Genomic DNA, 16,741 nt, shown 5'->3' with positions numbered 1-16,741 from the left:
CACGATCCACAGAAAGAAATGTATTTTATCTTGCAACCCATTATGTTACTATACGTACATAAAATTCAAACAAAGTTCAAAATAATACCTAGTAGGTGTGATATACTCTGATAGTTTTATTCTCTTCTATTTGTTTCTATAATGCTGATTAGAACCTTACCGAACTGATTGTACAGCCCACTAATGGGCTGCAACCTCAGTTTGAAAAGTACTGATTTGAACAGTGCTTCCTCGACTTAGATTGCAAATAGGAACTCCTAATGGGCGTGGATGTGGGCATTCCTCCTCCTGCTCTAGTGACTTTGTCTAGGATAACAGGCAGATCTCCTAATCTCAGTCCTGTTACTTATCAGTGAGCAGAGCTAACGTGGCCTTTAGAATATTTAATGAGATTTAGTATTGGGGCCCTTTGCCCAACTTGTTCAACTGGTAAAATCATATTACCGTAGAAAATGATCTTTTTCCTTTCAAATTTCTTTAAGGAAAATAAACATATTAATCTGTTTAGAAAAGTTGTCTCCAGAGGCGCCTGGGTATTTCAGTCAGTTAAGCATCTGACTTAATTTCGACCCAGGTCATGATCTCGTGGTTTATGGGATCAAGACCCAAGTTGAGCTCCATAATAACACCATAGAGCCTGCTTGGGATTCTCTCTCTCTCCCTTTATCTCTGCCCCTTCTCCACTCATGCTCGCTCGCTCTCTCTCAAAGTAAGTAAATAAACCTTAAAAAAAAAGTTGTCTCCAGTGATATTTTTCACAAATCTGTAGTTTTTAAAAATTTTTTTAATGTTTATTTTTGAGAGAGAGAGAGAGACAGAGTGAGTGGGGGAGGGCACAAAGAGAGGGAGACACAGAATCCAAAGCAGGCTCCAGGCTCTGAGCCCTCAGCACAGAGCCCGATGCGGGGCTCGAACTGATGAGCCACGAGATCATGACCTGAGTGGAAGTCGGATGCTCAACCAGCTGAGCCATCCAGGCACCCCAAATCTGTAGTTTTTCTTAACCTGACATGTATTCATGTCGATAATTGCAAATTTGTGCAAACTAGGAATACAGCAGTACTTGGGGGAAAAGTAAATTTTTATTTAGAATGTCTGTACACATTTTTGTATCAGGATATTTACTTAAAAGCTAGATCCATAAATATATGTGTACATAAATATATGACAAACCCCACTAAACCTCAAGATATTTCTTGGTCTGCTTTACCCCTCACGTGTGAAACCATTAGAAGGTGTAAGAGAGCCTAGGCTATTTTTGGATGTTCCTCGCTGTCTGAGCATGACACATTTCTATTCACTCATGTTGACCAGCTTAAGCCATCTTTTTGGTAAAATTCCCTTTCTTAAAAGAAATAACTTTTTAGGTGCGGGTAAGGTAAAAAAACTTTCTTCCTGAAATTAATGTTAGTTGAATTCAGTGTATTAATTTGATGAATTTAGTGGTAAATTCAAGGACTAGCCATTTTCTTTTAACATACAGTACTTAATTTTCTAACCCATTCATATCATATGTTAGATGTTCCCAGGCTAATGAATGTTAAGCCCAGATCTCAGAGTATAGGTTCCTCATTACAGCCCATTGCCTAATGGGCTGCTCTGTAAAGGGGCTCATAGAAATATTCTTAGGACATGTCTTATGACACTTCTTCTGATTGCCCTTACTTTCTCCTCCAATTAATTAATAACCTAGGATTTCAGTTGACATAAATCACTTAAATTTCTGTCTTGTTGAGCCTGTGGAGTACAAAAGAGCAAAAGTGTGTTGTAATTAAAATAAATCATTCTTGCCAATTTAAAAAAACATCTCCAACAAACTCTGATGCTGTATTAAAAAAAAATCTAGTCATAATGTTAAGGGACTCTTTTTCAAGTTGAACAGCTAGAAAAGATAGTATATTTGAAATAGGTGATTAAGCAGGATGTTTCACCCTTGGTAAATATCTGAGTGTCAAAAAAAGGAGAGACCATTGAGGGAAAGATTAGTTACTCTAGAAGACTAGGATACAGGGAGTCATGTTTCAGGGCATTATCTGAGTACCCAGAAAAACTTGGGACATCTGCCTGGAAAACTTAATGTCCCAACTTCGTACCCAAAACCGTATAGCTTGGTTTCACAACTAGTATCCAGCATGGTCCAAAACCCCTTTTATAAAGTTTAGCATTTTATTCTTCTAGTATAAAATGATTTTCTTTTTTTCTTTAGCTGTACCTTCAGGCTTAAATATAAGGAAAATTCTTTACATAGAGCCTAAGGAAATTTTTAAAAGTTTATTTTGAGAGAGAGAGAGAGAGAGAGAGAGAGAGAGAGAGAGAATCCCAAGCAGGCTCAACACTGCCAGTGTAGAGCCTGATGTAGGGCTTGAACCCATGAACTGTGAGATCATGACCTGAGCTGAGGTCAAAAGCCAGATGCTCAACAAACTGAGCCACCCAGGCACCCCAGAGCCTAAGGAAATTTGAAAATGGAACATTTTCATCTGCTTACCTGTAGCCTTTCTAGGCCAGTGTGTACATACTCAGTATTTTTTTTTCTTGAGAAAGTAATTTTGCCTTAATGATTTTAACATAGAAGAACTTACTTCATGTAGACAAAAGCTTCTCATTTAATTGAAAAATACTGATATTACTTACGGTGTGAGCTGACTTTATGATAAAATAAATTTTCTCCATGTTTGGATCTGCAGGCCTACAAGACTATAAAAGAAGACCAAAAAAGATATAATGAAAGAATGTCAGGGTTAGGGCTAACACCAGAAGAGAAACAGAAAATGGCCACGTCACCTGGTGAGTATCATTTAAGGCTCAGTATGTGAAGGGCAAGTTAAAAACAGTTTGGGTGTTGTGCTTTGCAGATGTCTTATAGACAGGACGATGCTATGAGTTGGTAAGATTCTAAAGACTATGGAATTACCCCAGACATGGGAGTAATTTATTAAAATATTTGACTGGAATTTGGGTTTGAGAATAGTTATTAATGATGATTATGTTGGTTGGTTATTTTTCTTTATATTGGACTCTTAAAAGGCAAGCTTTAAATTACAAAGGCAAGCTTGGTGAGGAAAACTTTTGGAAAAGACATGAAAGCCTTTTTTTTGATGAGGAAATTCTTTTGGTCTGTTTTGTTCCCCGTTAGAGTCTTTGGAGTTTTCTATTTGTTAAAAGATACATTTGTTTCCCTATAACATATAGCCCTAGCAATCAGTTCCATCCCCATGACTGGCTTGAGTTTTCAGAGAGGAATGTTTTAATCCTTTAATAAGTCCTACAACTCTGGGTGGGCGATTTACATCACTTTCTTCAGCAACACCTCCTTATTTCTGAACACTGTATAATAATTCCCAATTGGCCTGCTGAGTTTCCCCCCCTTTATTGCTAACAAAAGCTGAAACTGAACTTGATATTTCTTCTTTTTTAAATTTTTTTTACATTTATTTATTTTTGAGAAACAGAGTGTGAGACAAAGCGTGCGCGGGGGAGGGGCAGAGAGAGAAGGAGACACAGGATCTGAAGCAGGCTCCAGGCTCTGAGCAAGCGGTCAGCACAGAGCCTGATGCAGGGCTCGAACCCACGAACTGTGAGATCATGACCTGAGCCGAAGTCAGATGCTCAACTGACTGAGCCACCCAGGCGCCCCTGAACTTGATATTTCTTGTTGGTCAGTAGGAAGTGAATGGAAAGAGCAGAAGCTTTCTTTTTTTAAAAATGTTTTAAATGTATTGATTTTTGAGAGACAGAACACGAGCAGGGGCAGGGCAGAGAGAAAGGGAGACACAGAATCCGAAGCAGGCTGCAGGCACTGAGCTGTCAGCACAGCTGACAGTGCGGAGCTTGAACTCACGAGCCATGAGATCATGATCTGAGCCAAAGTCAGACGCCCAACCAACGGAGCCATCCAGGTGCCCCAGAAGCTTTCTAACATGTTTCCAATAGCTAGACATTAAGCTAGGTTCTAGTTCCGACAGACTTAATGAATGAACAACATTGGCCAAATCAGTCACCTCTTCAGGGGCTATTTTTCACTTATGAAATGAAAGAGATACTTGTTTTTCCTGTCCCATCAGGTGACTGTGATGTTTGTCAAGATTAACGTAGGTACAGCATTTTGCTAGCCTCCCGTAAAGGGTTGAGACAAGTGCAAGCTGATTTTCTTTTTTAATAGTGGCAAGGACTCATCTGAGATTTCCAGAAAATTAACCCTGTCTGGTCTGTTGCCTGCAGCTCCAGAAGGAGAACCAGTTCCTCAAGTCAGGGTACCAAGTCATGTTCCGTTCCTTCTCATCGGAGGAGGCACTGCTGCCTTTGCTGCGGCCAGATCCATCCGGGCTCGGGATCCAGGGGCCAGGGTGAGGTGCACAGTCTTGCTTGGCATGGAGGGTGTGGTCTGCAGGCCCTTATCCTGTGTGAACACGTTGACATCTGCCTCTTAAATGACCTGGCTCTGATAAGTATTATTATTTTATACCTAAAGGTACTGATTGTGTCTGAAGATCCAGAGCTGCCATACATGCGACCTCCTCTTTCAAAAGAGCTGTGGTTTTCAGATGATCCAAATGTCACAAAGACGCTGCGATTCAGACAGTGGAATGGAAAAGAGAGAAGGTGTGTTCACTTATGTAAAATGGGCCTGACTAGCAACTTCAGCTAAGCATAAGGAATGGGTCAGGATTTTGCACAGAGCCTTGTGCAGCACATAGGAGAGACGACGTGGCTGCACAGCGGAGTCTGATGTGGTACACGCTTGGCACAGCTCAGAGGCAACAGGATACAGTGGCAGGAGGCCTGGATTCTGTCATGAGATCTGCCAACAAGTAAAGCTGTAGTGTTGGCCTCTGAAGTACTACTGCTCCTATCTCCGGGACTTTTCTGTTAGACTTCTACAGTGAAGATCGGCCTCGCCACTGTTGTCCCTCCTTACATGACACTTCCCTAGGTGTCTCCCAGAAAAGTAAAAGAAAGCCACTGTTCTCTGGCGTTTTCTTTGATGCCCTAGCAGGGTTTCAGAATTGTGGGAATGCCGTAAGGAAGAACCTCTTTATTAAAATGTTTGCATGAAAGACTTGGAAATACAGGTCCTGAAGCCTTTTCCTTCTAAGGGACTCCATGGACTTCTTGATTCCAGTACTGCTTTAGGGTTCCAATGTTTTTCTCATTAGTGTTTGTGTTGATACTAGACTAAATTTTACAAATCTACCTACCTCCCTCACCCCCATTATCATGTTCTGTTCTCACGCAGGATGCATGCTGTCAGTTATGTTAGCCACCCGTTAATTAATATCTCATAGCTAATGTCTGCTATTTGAGGCAAAATCCTCTCAGGAGCTAGATGTAGCTGTCCATTGACCAGCCGTTCTAGACAACTTATTTGCGTGGATGTGTGAATACCAGCTCCTTGGGTGGTCTTCCTGTTCTAATTTTGAAATGAGCCTAAATCCAGAGCAGGGTTTCTCAGCCTATTGGCTAAGGTCTGGATAATTGGCATTTAGGTCTGGATAATTCTTTGCTGTGGGGGCTGGTGCATTATAAGATGTTTAATAGTATCCCTGGCATCTCCCACTAGATACCAAAAGCATCCCTCCCCCTAAGCTGTTACAGCCAAAAATGCCTCTAGACATTGCCAAGTGTCCTTGAGGGGGCAGAATTGCACCCAGTTGAGAACTGCTGTCCTAAAATACATCTGTGTACTGGGCGCTTGGGTGGCTCAGTTGGTTAAGCGTCTGACTCTTGATTTTGGCTCAGGTCGTAATCTCATGGTTTGTGAGTTCGAGTCCCGTGTCCAGCTCTGTGCTGACAGCGCAGAGCCTGTTTGGGATCCTCTCTCCCTCTCTCTCTGCTCCTTCCCCACTCATGCTCTCTAAATAAATAAACACACAAACAAACTTAAAAAATAAAATATCTCTGTATAAGACACAACTAAGATTTAGTGGTCTTGGAAACTTACTCTGGAAAATGTTCCTGAAAGTTTTTCATGATGAGAACAATTTTACTAAGGCTATGGGGGAAGTTGATAGCGGTTCCGGATGCTTATAACATTTTCTCCCTTCCTCTTTGTACAGCATTTATTTCCAGCCACCTTCTTTCTATGTCTCTGCTCAGGACCTGCCTCACATTGAGAATGGTGGCGTGGCTGTCCTCACTGGGAAGAAGGTGAGCTAACATGCTGCTTCCCTTGTCATGTTCCATGTGGGCGGCAAGTATGGTGACCTGTATTCCCATGACCATTTACGTCTCTCCTGCCATTGTCGTTCATCAAAAAATGATCAAGTCATTTTAGGTTTAATATTGCCAGTCTTCACTGCTTAGTGTTTCTTCCTGGGGAAAACACTAATCTCAAAGCCTAGAGTAGCATCCCAACTAAACATAGAAACTAAACATAGTTTTTCCACACTAACATTTCCTTGGGATTACTAATGACAAGAGACTGACAAATGTATATTATTCAAGATAGTAAGATAATTTAGAGATTACATCCACATGGGAAATATTGTTAGACTTTACAAAGGTGAGTGCCTAAGTAATGGGAGCAGTTATTGGAGGGCATTTGTGGGGTCCAGGGAGGGTTTTGGGGTTTTTTTGTGCTATGTTTCATTTTTGTTAATGTGGGGGTACTAGGGTATGTTTGTAAACTAATGACAGTGTTACAGTAGAGAGGAAACGGTTATCAGAAGGAGCAAAGCCCAGAATAGATGGGATCCAGAGCACAGGTGGTGGCATTGACCTTTGATAGGGATAAGCCCACTTTTCTATAAGGAGCCATAGGCAGCGGAGGTGGAAATAGGTTTATGGATAAGCTATTAACGAGATGTAATGTATGTATTAAGTACCCTCTGTGTGTAAATAACACACAGGCCCTGACCTCCAGGGGCTAACAGTATTTAGGCAGAAACATGAACAGATGATTGTAACACATAGATGTGGACTAAGAAAGATAGGCATAATGTGTTTTGGGAATTACTAGGAAGCATGCCCTGTATAGTGATGGTTTCAGGGAAGGCTTCCTAGAGGAGGAGCTCTTATAGAATGGGAGATTTTATGGAATGAAGAGGGATACACTAGATTAGTGGTAAGTGAAGAGAATTCAAGTAAAACACAGCATAAGCAAAGACACAAGGGTATGAAACAGCACGTTTGGTGCAGTGAAACAAGCAGCCAGCTACTGATAGAGCAGAAAGTATAAGTTAAAGAACAGCAGGAGATGACACTGAGAAGTCACACAGGGGCCCAATCATGGACGGCTCTGTTGTATAAAAACTTGAGCTTTTTCCCGTGGGCATTGGGGGGCTGTTAAGTTTTAGACAAGGGCATAAAACAGATTGAATTTTAAGTAATCACTGTATTGTCTATGAGAAGGATGGATTTCAGAGGGACAAGACTAGAAGTAGAGCATTTTGAAGACTATTGCAATAATCCAGGCAAGAGATGATACGAACCCAAATTAAGGCAGTAATGGTAGTGATGGTGTAGTGGTGATGATGAAGAAGCAGCAGCAGCAGCAGTAAGCACAATTTTAAAATGCTTTACAGGTATTGTCTCATTTTGTCATAATAATCTTCTCAGGTAGGTAGTATTGTTGGCCATTTTATAGAGAAAGAAATTGAGATTAAAAAGAGGTCAACCAACTTGCCCAAGATCATACAGCTAATAAGTAGTGGATTACAGAATTTGAACCCAGGTCAGTCTGACTACAGAGCCCATGCTCTTAATAATACCATTTTAGAGCTTGCCTTTTTTTTTTTTTTTTGCTATAGCTTCCTGATAGAGAGGTGATAGGGAGTGGGAGGCAGACTGAGACCTGCTTAGAAGGCAGCCTTGATAGGGCGTGGCGATAGACTGAAGGTGGGCCGTGAGGGAGAGGGAAGAGGCAGAGATGACTTTCTGATTTCCAGCTTGTGTGGTAGGTGGTGGTTACCCCCAGCTGAGAGAGATGTTACAAAAGGAAGACCTAGTTTAAGGGGGAAGGAAAATTTAGTTTTGGACTGTTACGGATGAAATGGCGTATAAGTGTAGAGATGTCCATGGGCAGTTGGATATGTGACTGTGACACTCAGAAGAGGGGTCTGGGCTTGGATAGGGATTCGGGTATCATCCACTTACGTGTAGGGGTTGAAACCATGAGAGTGGGTGAGGCCTCCTGTGGAGAACTTTGCAGTCAGAAGGGGAATGCGGCAGGGATGGAACCCTGGGGAATCCAGCTTTGAGGAGGCAGACTGAAGAAGAGCCCCCAAAGGAAAGTAGGAAAGAAGTTAAAGGAGGAGAGCCCAGGACAGGTGCTAAGTGAGACTGGAGAGAGTTTCAAGAAGGAGGATGTGGGGGTGCCTGGGTGGGTCATTCAGTTAAGCATCCAACTCTTTGGATTTTGGCTCAGGTTGTAATCTCACATTTTGTGGGTTCAAGCCCAATATCAGGCTCTTCACTGACAGCATGGAGCCTGCTTGGGATCCTCTCTCTCCGCCCCTCCCCAGCAGGTGCTCTCTAGCTCTCAAATAAATAAACTTTAAAAAAAAAGGAGGAGGATGTTATTGACCTTCCTCCTTACAGCAGAGGGATCTGGTAGGAAAAGAACTGTAAGATGAGCCACAGACTCAGTGGTTCAGATGTCATCGTGAAGTTCGAAAAGAGGATACAGTACTCCTTCAAAATGTAAATGAGAAAATGGAGACTGCAATTGGACAGGCCCTGGAGAAGGACATAGAGTCAGAGGTGGGGCTCTGAGGATGGGACAGACCTAAGCGTGTGAATGGGCCAAAGGCCTAAGATGTCAGCAGAGAAGGACAGGAGTACGTGGTAACTAACAGGGGATGGGGGTCAGGCACAGAAACATCTCAGAAAGGACACCTCATCCCAGAAGCTAGAAGGAAGGAAGTAAAGTTTTTATTTGGGGGTTGGGAGGTGAGAAGCCTTATGGGAACCTGAGCAAGATCATATCCTATAGCTTCACTTGTTTTTGCAGTAAACTAGGATACCAGGTGGTTGGTTATCTGAGACTGAGCAGTGTGCCAGTTGAGTCACTGACTTACTGGGGCTGTATTGAAGAGAGAGCTTACCCAAGGACAAACTGGAAGTGTCTAAAGCAGCTACTCACCCAACCAGTCACAGTTTACATCATTGCCTCCAGAAAGCTCGACTGAGGGCATGTGTCACATGTCTCTAGAGCTACCTGTACAACCTTTATCAGAGCATTTCTCACTCTTGAATGTAGTGTTTGTTAAATTGTCTGCCTTGGCTACTGGACTCTGGAGGCAGGGAAGGTAACTTTTTCTCACCATTGTGTCCTGAACACTTAGCATGGTCCCTGACATTGTAGGTGCTTAGTAAATGTGTCTTGAATGAATGGCCTCACAGCTAGTAAGGAGGGGAGCAGAGACTGGGTCTCTAGTCTCTCTGACTACAGATTTCAAGCTCTTCACCATAAGGATTAGGGTGCAAGGAAATTAGACGTGGTAGCAAGAGAACAGTTTGGGTGATCTACCATGAGCCCAGATTAGTTGGAATGGATTAGCCCACTGGGTAAGCAGAGAAAATTAAAAGCATATATAGATGACAGTGGGCCTGAGAAAAAGCTGGAAGAATGGAAATTTGTGACCAAAAAGTAGGATATTCGAGGTAGAAGTAGAGCTTTAAGATATACGATTCTGGATGTGGCTCACAGGAAAAGTATGAGCCAGATTCCAACAACTTCAGTGAATGAGGAGTGACCGGGAGGTGGCTGGATAGCAGTGATTGGTAGGATACAGGCTGGTGCTTCTCAGAGCAGCATGAGGGTACAAGAATCTGGAAGCAGCTGCAGCAGCAGCAGCAGCAGCCAATACCTGCCCTGGGTGTGATGAGGAGTGTGGGTGAATAAGCAGTCTCTATGTGTGAGGTGTCCTTGGCGGGAGAGCTGAGTTTTAGTGAAGGATAGAAGTTAGACAGAGAATCTTGTAAAAATGTTGAGAATGTAGGAGCATTGTTAACGAAGGTTTCCAAAAAGCCAAATAGAAAAGTCTGTCTCTGTTCTCCATTTCCACAAATTGTGCAGGGACTGTGGGGACTGTAAGGATTTGTTTTAATGTTAGTTGCTTAAGACTATGACCACTCGGGGCGCCTGGGTGGTTCAGTCAGTTAAGCATCTGACTTGGATGCAAGTCATAATCTCATGGTCCGTGGGTTCAAGCCCCCGCATTGGGCCCTCTGTTATCAGTGTGTAGCCTACTTTGGATTCTCTCACCCTTTTTCCTCTTTCTCTCTCCCCCAACCCCCGCGTGCACACACACACACACAGACACACACTTTCTCTCTCTTAAAAATAAACAGTAAATTAAAAAATCTTAAAAAAAAAAAAGCAACTGTGACCACTTGAAGAGGCTGGGTACCAGAAACCGTGGTGCCAGTGATTACTTAGAAATGGTTTCTTGGGGCACCTGGATGGCTCAGTCGGTTGAGTGTCTGACTTCGGCCCAGGTCATGATCCTGCGCTTTGTGGGTTCGAGTCCCGTGTCGGGCTCTGTGCTGACAGCTCAGAGCCTGGAGCCTGCTTCAGATTCTGTGTCTGCCTCTCTCTATGCCCCTCTCCCGCTCTATCTCCCAAAAATAAATAAACATAAAAAAATTATAAAAATATATAAGTAAATAGTTTCTTAAGCATCACCTTAGGTCAAGAACTAATTCTTCTCACTAGACTGATGGCTAAAAGGTACAGGGTTCCTTTTTGGGGTAAGGGAAATGAGCTATAATTATAGTGGTGATGGCTGCACAACCTTGTGAATATACTAAAAACCACCGAATTGTACACTTTAAAGTGGTAAATTTTATGTTGTGTGAATTATGTCTCAATAAAAAACTGTTTTAAGCTAATGCATTTCTCCCTCTTTCTGTGTATATACCAGGTAGTGCAGCTGGATGTGAGAGGCAACATGGTGAAACTTAATGATGGCTCTCAAATAACCTATGAAAAGTGCTTGCTTGCAACAGGTGAGTGTTTCTGGACAGGGAGTTTGTCCCTGGTACAGCTCATTCGAGTTTTAGTCTAGAAGACATGACTTAATCCTAAGAAAACCAAACCCAGTATCTCTGAAGTGGTCCTCTTCTCTTGGTGCAAAGCCCAGCTAACTACAGGCATCTGATCAATAGCCCTTCCAAATTATCCTTGCTGTCACTTCCAGTAAGGGCACGGATGGGTATTGAAGAGAGTGGCCTTTTTTTTCCCCGTTCTCCCTGTTAACCCTTGCCCTCTGCTCTCTGCCCTGTGCCCTGAAAATGATACAGCCTCATGGCCACTACCAATCAGAAATCAAAAGGGGAGATCAAAGCTGTCCCTTAAACAAAGCATGCTTTCTGGTGAACCCCCTAGAAGGGATTGGAGAAGCAAAAACTGAGGCCTTGTGGCCATCACTGGAGAGGGCAGGCCCTTTGTAGAGAGACTCTCAAATTCAAATGGCTTGTCGAAGAAAATTGACAGAAGCCTGCCGGGAGAGAGGTGAGGTGAAGGGAAACAACCTTCATGCCCTGTGAATGCTGAGGTGGCCCTGGCAGAGAACACCACAGCGCCACCTTTGTGAGGAGATTTTCTGGGCTAGCTCCAGCTTGTTGGGCTAAAGGGTTTTCCTTCTTCTATTTCTAGGAGGCACTCCAAGAAGTCTGTCTGCTATTGATAGGGCTGGAGCAGAGGTGAAGAGTAGAACAACACTTTTCAGAAAGGTAATTGCTGTAGTGCTTTGGTTGTGTTGGTTTTTGAAGAGGTAGCATAAGCTTGTGGTCCCCAAGCAACCATCCAGGAATCAGGGGACGTGAGTTCTATTTATCGCTCTTCTACAGACTTGTTATCTGGCCTTGAACAAGTCACTTCCTCTCTCTGCACCTCAAATACCTCACTCAAGGGTTTTCTACTCCTAGGTGAAGAATACATTTACTGTTTTTGATTACTTGCTATGGTTCCTTCTGATTGCCCTTCCATAGTTTTTTTTTTCCTGATGCACTGGAACTCCTTATAGCCTCTTGGCATTTTGCATTATAAATGCTACCGTGGAGACTTTGAGGAGAAAACTTAAGAATACCTAAGTGAAGGGGCGCCTGGGTGGCTCTGTCGGTTAGGCGTCCGACTTCAGCTCAGGTCATGATCTCATTGTTTGAGAGTTCGAGCCCCGCATCGGGCTCTGTGCTGATAGCTTGGAGCCTGGAGCCTACCTCAGATTCTGTGACTTACTAACTCTCTCTCTCTTTCTCTCTCTCTCTCTCTCTCTCTCTCTCTCTCTCTGCCCCTCCCCCGCTCGCACTCTGTCTCTGTCTCAAAAATAAACAAAACGTTTAAAAAAAAAGAATACCTAAGTGAAAAAGGAAGTGGGGGCTTTTCTTCTTAACACTGCTTTACTCATGAAAACAGCTGAAATTTTCCAGCCACTCTTACGGGTATTTGAAAAGATTTGTATCATCCTTTAAATTCTTGATAGAATAAGGTTAATCAGTCTTTGGCACTATGGACATTTGGGGCTGGATAATTGTTTGTTGTGAGGGCCTGGCCTGTGCATGTAGGATATGTAGCAGCATCCCTGGCCTCTCCCCACTAGCTGCAAGTAGCACCTCTTCACACCAAGTTTTGACACCCAAAAATGGCTCCAGAAATTTCCAAATGTCCACAGGGGGGGAGAGGGCAAGACTGCCCCAGTTGAAAACCACTGACACTAGAAGGAATGTTACAATGGAGAAAGAAATTTACATCAATATCAGAGGCTTGGGCCACCTGAGTGGCTCAGTTGGTTAAGAGACTAACTCTTGGGTTTCGGCTCAGGTAATAATCTCATAGTTCGTGTGTTCACGCCCTATGTGGGGCTCAGTTCTGATGGCAAAGAGCCTGCTTGGGATTTTCTCTCTCCTCTGTCTCTGCTCCTCCCCTGCTAATGTGCGTGCATTTTCTAAATAGATAGATAGATAGATAGAGAAATAAATAGGTAGGCAAAAGCCTGCTTGGGATTTTCTCTCTCCTCTCTCTCTCTGCTCCTCCCCCGCTAGCGTGCGTGCGTTCTCTAAATAAACAAACAAACAAAACAAACAAACAAAAAAATAACAGAGGTGGGGTGCCTGGGTGGCTCAGTCAGTTAACCATCCAACTTTGGCTCAGATCATGATCTAATGGTTTGTGGGTTCGAGCCTTGCGTCAGGCTCTGTACTGACAGCTCAGAGCCTGAGCCTGCTTTGGTTTCTGTGTCTCCCTCTCTCTCTGCCCCTCCCCTGCTCGTGTTCTGTCTCTCTCTGTCTCTCAAAAATAAAACAGTAAAAAAATAAAAATAACAGAGGCTATAATTGAGCCACTTTATACAAGAAGATTTTATATGCAAATTACTATTGTCAAAGATTTAGCAGAAAATTCTTATCAGTATTATCATCCTATACATCTTTGGAAAATCAGTGGACTAAACTGGTATGATCCTGCAGATTGGAGACTTTAGAACTTTAGAGAAGATTTCCCGGGAAGTCAACTCAATAACAATAATCGGTGGAGGCTTCCTTGGTAGCGAACTAGCCTGCGCTCTTGGCAGAAAGGGTGAGTACTAGGCAGTGACCTCGATTTTCTCTCTCTGGTCTTATATCCTATGCTTTTTGGGGCTCTCACAAATTCCAGGGATGCATTTTCCAGGATCAGTAGAAAGAGTTTGATTAAGATTTATATGGTAAGGGGCACCTGGCTGCCTTAGTCAGTAGAGCATGCACCTCTTGATCTTGGGGTATGAGTTCAAGCCCCATGTTGGGGGTAAGGTTTACTTAAAAAAATGATTTATATGGTGTAAAGCTAAGCACTGAGCTTAGTTCTCATGAGGAATCCCTTAGTGAACAAAAAGCTGTCATTTGAGCAACTGAGCAGAACTGCTTTCCTTCCCTTCCTCTAGCCTCTAAGCCAGGACTCCTTTGAAACAAAATATTAAGGAAAGTGAGTTATTAAGATGGTAAGTGCAATGTAGACTACAGAATCGTATGTATATTTGAACTGCTATTCCCTGTAAAAGTCAGTCTTCAGACACACAATGGTTCCCAGTTGGATAGATCTGTGTGTTCCAGTTTGAATGTTTCATTGCAGCCGTTTTTCTTAATGTTAGTTTTCAGCTCTGTGAAATCAGGGCATCTTCTCAGGAGGGTGCTTACTGTTGAGAGGTCGTAAGGCACCTGTGTAAGTCTGAGGTGATGCCTGGGTGTAAGTGCACTTAATTCGCTTATAGATGAATCCAGGGATGGCAGTTCTGGCGCCTGTTATATTTGCCTTGTCAGTGCCCTCGTGCCCCAGTGACCCACAGATAGGAGCTCTGGCCTGGGTCGCAGCATCGCCTGGCATATAGTGAATGGCTACCTGCTGCTCCTTTACTTCTCTTCCAGTCTTTCCAGGATTGGCTTTCACCTCCCACTGTACACTCTGTTTCTTCTTCCCAGCTCGAGCTTTGGGTACAGAAGTAATTCAACTCTTCCCTGAGAAAGGAAACATGGGAAAGATCCTCCCTGAATACCTCAGCAACTGGACCATGGAAAAAGTCAGACGAGGTAGGGAGACTCCTTCCATATGCTGCTACTCTTTCCTTTGAGTTAGGCCTAAAGCAAAGTTAGCTTCTTTGGGAACCCCCTTGACATACGCCATATCACCTGACAGATGAAGTATTTCCACCATTCTCCAGTCATCCAAGTTCACGTAGGTGTTCTGAATCTGATGCACCAAATTTCTGGAAGTACTGAAAGTGAACTGTGGGTGTGGGGTCTCCAAGGCTGCCTGCATACTGATGATTACCGGTTTTATGACAGCAGATGCTTTAGTCATCTTCTCTACTTGTCGTGAAGGTGGTACACTCACAGACTCAGCCTCAGGTCTCATTTGCCTTCACAGAGGGGGTTAAGGTGCTTCCCAATGCTATTGTGCAGTCAGTTGGAGTCAGCGGTGGCAAGTTACTCATCAAGTTGAAAGACGGCAGGAAGGTAAGGAGGGGAAGATGGGCTGCCAGATCTTCCAGCTCTGCCCCCTGCCTTGCCTTATTCTTACTCCTTCATTTGATAGCAGTAGTTTTTGGGGCAGCCACCATTCACCTGTCATAGTTTTCTGAATGAACTTTCCATCCATTAACATAAGAATGATGAGGGATGCCTGGGTGGCTCAGTTCGTTAAGCCTCCCAACTCTTGATCATGGCTCTGCTCATGATGACATACTTTGTGAGTTCAAATCCCATGTTGAGCTCTGTGCTGACAATGTGGAGCCTGCTTGGGATTCTGTCTCTCCCTCTCTCTGCCCCTCCCCTGCTTGCATGCACACACAATCTCTCTCAAAATAAATAAATAAACTTTAAAAAAGAGGCCTTTTTAAAAATAAAAAAAGAAATAGGGCGTCTGGGTGGCTCAGTCGGTTAAGCGTCCGACTTCGGCTCAGGTCACGATCTCACGGTCCGTGAGTTGGAGCCCCGCGTCGGGCTCTGTGCTGACTGCTCAGAGCCTGGAGCCTGTTTCAGATTCTGTGTCTCCCTCTCTCTCTGACCCTCCCCAGCTCATGCTCTGTCTCTCTCTGTCTCAAAAATAAATAAATGTTAAAAAAATTTTTTTAAATAAAATAAAAAATAAATAAGAATGATGAGAGCCAGAGTAGACACCTGTGAGCCATTTTCCCATAGCCCCCTCCTGTCTGTAACAGATTTTTGAGACCTCACAAGGGTGGCAGATTTCTGTTCTGATAATGTGGGGTTTATTTGTGTTTGAGGGAACTTTATGAAGTAGAAGTTTAAATCTCTTTACCAGAGTTACCTAAGTTAACCAGTGATTTTTTTTTAAGTCTCCAGTTCTGAGTATAACAATGTGCAGTTGCTATGTCCATAGGCATACATGGAAACCGTGGTAATTGGCTGAAGTATTTCTTTTTTTCCTCAGGTAGAAACTGACCACATAGTGGCAGCTGTGGGCCTGGAGCCCAATGTTGAGTTGGCCAAGACTGGTGGACTAGAGATAGACTCTGATTTTGGTGGCTTCCGGGTAAATGCAGAGCTCCAAGCACGCTCTAACATCTGGGTGGTAAGTGTGCTACAGCACGAGCAGGCATGGTTCCTTGTCCCCAGCCTGTGAGCAGGTCTGCCTGGCAGTGTGCAGAAGCTCACCGAACTTTCTTACCTGAACAGAGCCGGGGTGTAAAGCCCAGGGTAAAGAACAGGAATGTAACTACTTGACTTAGGAGATCAGGTATGGCCTCACACCACAAGCCGGTAGAAAAAGAAATGAACAGTGTACATGCCTGCAGAAAGACAGTTCTTCCCATTCTCCAGTTGGCTGCAGCCTCCGGCATTACCCGGATGTGCTCATGCCCAGCTTTCACATTGATCTTCTGTTCCCTTTGCCCCAACGTGAGTCCAGGGAATGGAGGATGAGGCAGCTTTAAAACATTCTGGAAAGGAAAATTACTCCATTTTCATTATCCTTGAGCACTATTTTTAGCTGTCTTAAAAAAATCTGTTATGACACAAACAAGACTATAGTGTGTAGGAACCATGAGGTAATTTCCCCATTGTTAGATCATTACGAGTGTATTGTGTTTGATTATGGACTCTGCAACTAAGGCCATAGGAACTTTGAAGGGTGTTTTTCCCTTAAAGCTTTTTTTTCTTAAAGATAAAGTGTACTGGATTTTTAAAAACTTGTTATAAAAGCAATCTGCACTCAATATGGAAGACACAGACAAGAAGGGGGAAAGTGGGAAAATCACCTATAGCAAGCACCAGTATTTTGGTGTATTTCCTTCCCTTCGTTTTCTTG

General features: G+C 43.4%; 1 protein-coding gene across 2 annotated transcripts in view; it reads left to right on the top strand.

Annotated features, from left to right (window-relative positions):
- The window catches only part of AIFM1 (apoptosis inducing factor mitochondria associated 1), a 33,571-nt gene that overhangs the window by 11,339 nt on the left and 5,491 nt on the right, over nucleotides 1-16,741 (top strand). For both annotated transcript variants that reach the window (XM_047844339.1, XM_047844338.1), the window contains exons 3-12: nucleotides 2,688-2,787; nucleotides 4,222-4,346; nucleotides 4,472-4,602; nucleotides 6,057-6,147; nucleotides 10,866-10,950; nucleotides 11,600-11,676; nucleotides 13,408-13,516; nucleotides 14,395-14,502; nucleotides 14,840-14,928; nucleotides 15,866-16,006. In XM_047844339.1, coding sequence (XP_047700295.1) covers nucleotides 2,688-2,787; nucleotides 4,222-4,346; nucleotides 4,472-4,602; nucleotides 6,057-6,147; nucleotides 10,866-10,950; nucleotides 11,600-11,676; nucleotides 13,408-13,516; nucleotides 14,395-14,502; nucleotides 14,840-14,928; nucleotides 15,866-16,006 — 1,056 coding nt within the window. The remainder of the gene's footprint in view (nucleotides 1-2,687; nucleotides 2,788-4,221; nucleotides 4,347-4,471; nucleotides 4,603-6,056; nucleotides 6,148-10,865; nucleotides 10,951-11,599; nucleotides 11,677-13,407; nucleotides 13,517-14,394; nucleotides 14,503-14,839; nucleotides 14,929-15,865; nucleotides 16,007-16,741) is intronic.

Source organism: Prionailurus viverrinus, chromosome X (assembly GCF_022837055.1).
Source record: "Prionailurus viverrinus isolate Anna chromosome X, UM_Priviv_1.0, whole genome shotgun sequence".
Lineage (NCBI taxonomy): Eukaryota > Metazoa > Chordata > Mammalia > Carnivora > Felidae > Prionailurus > Prionailurus viverrinus.
The sequence above is the reverse complement of the archived record's forward strand: the minus strand, read 5'-3'. Positions and strand labels throughout refer to the sequence as shown.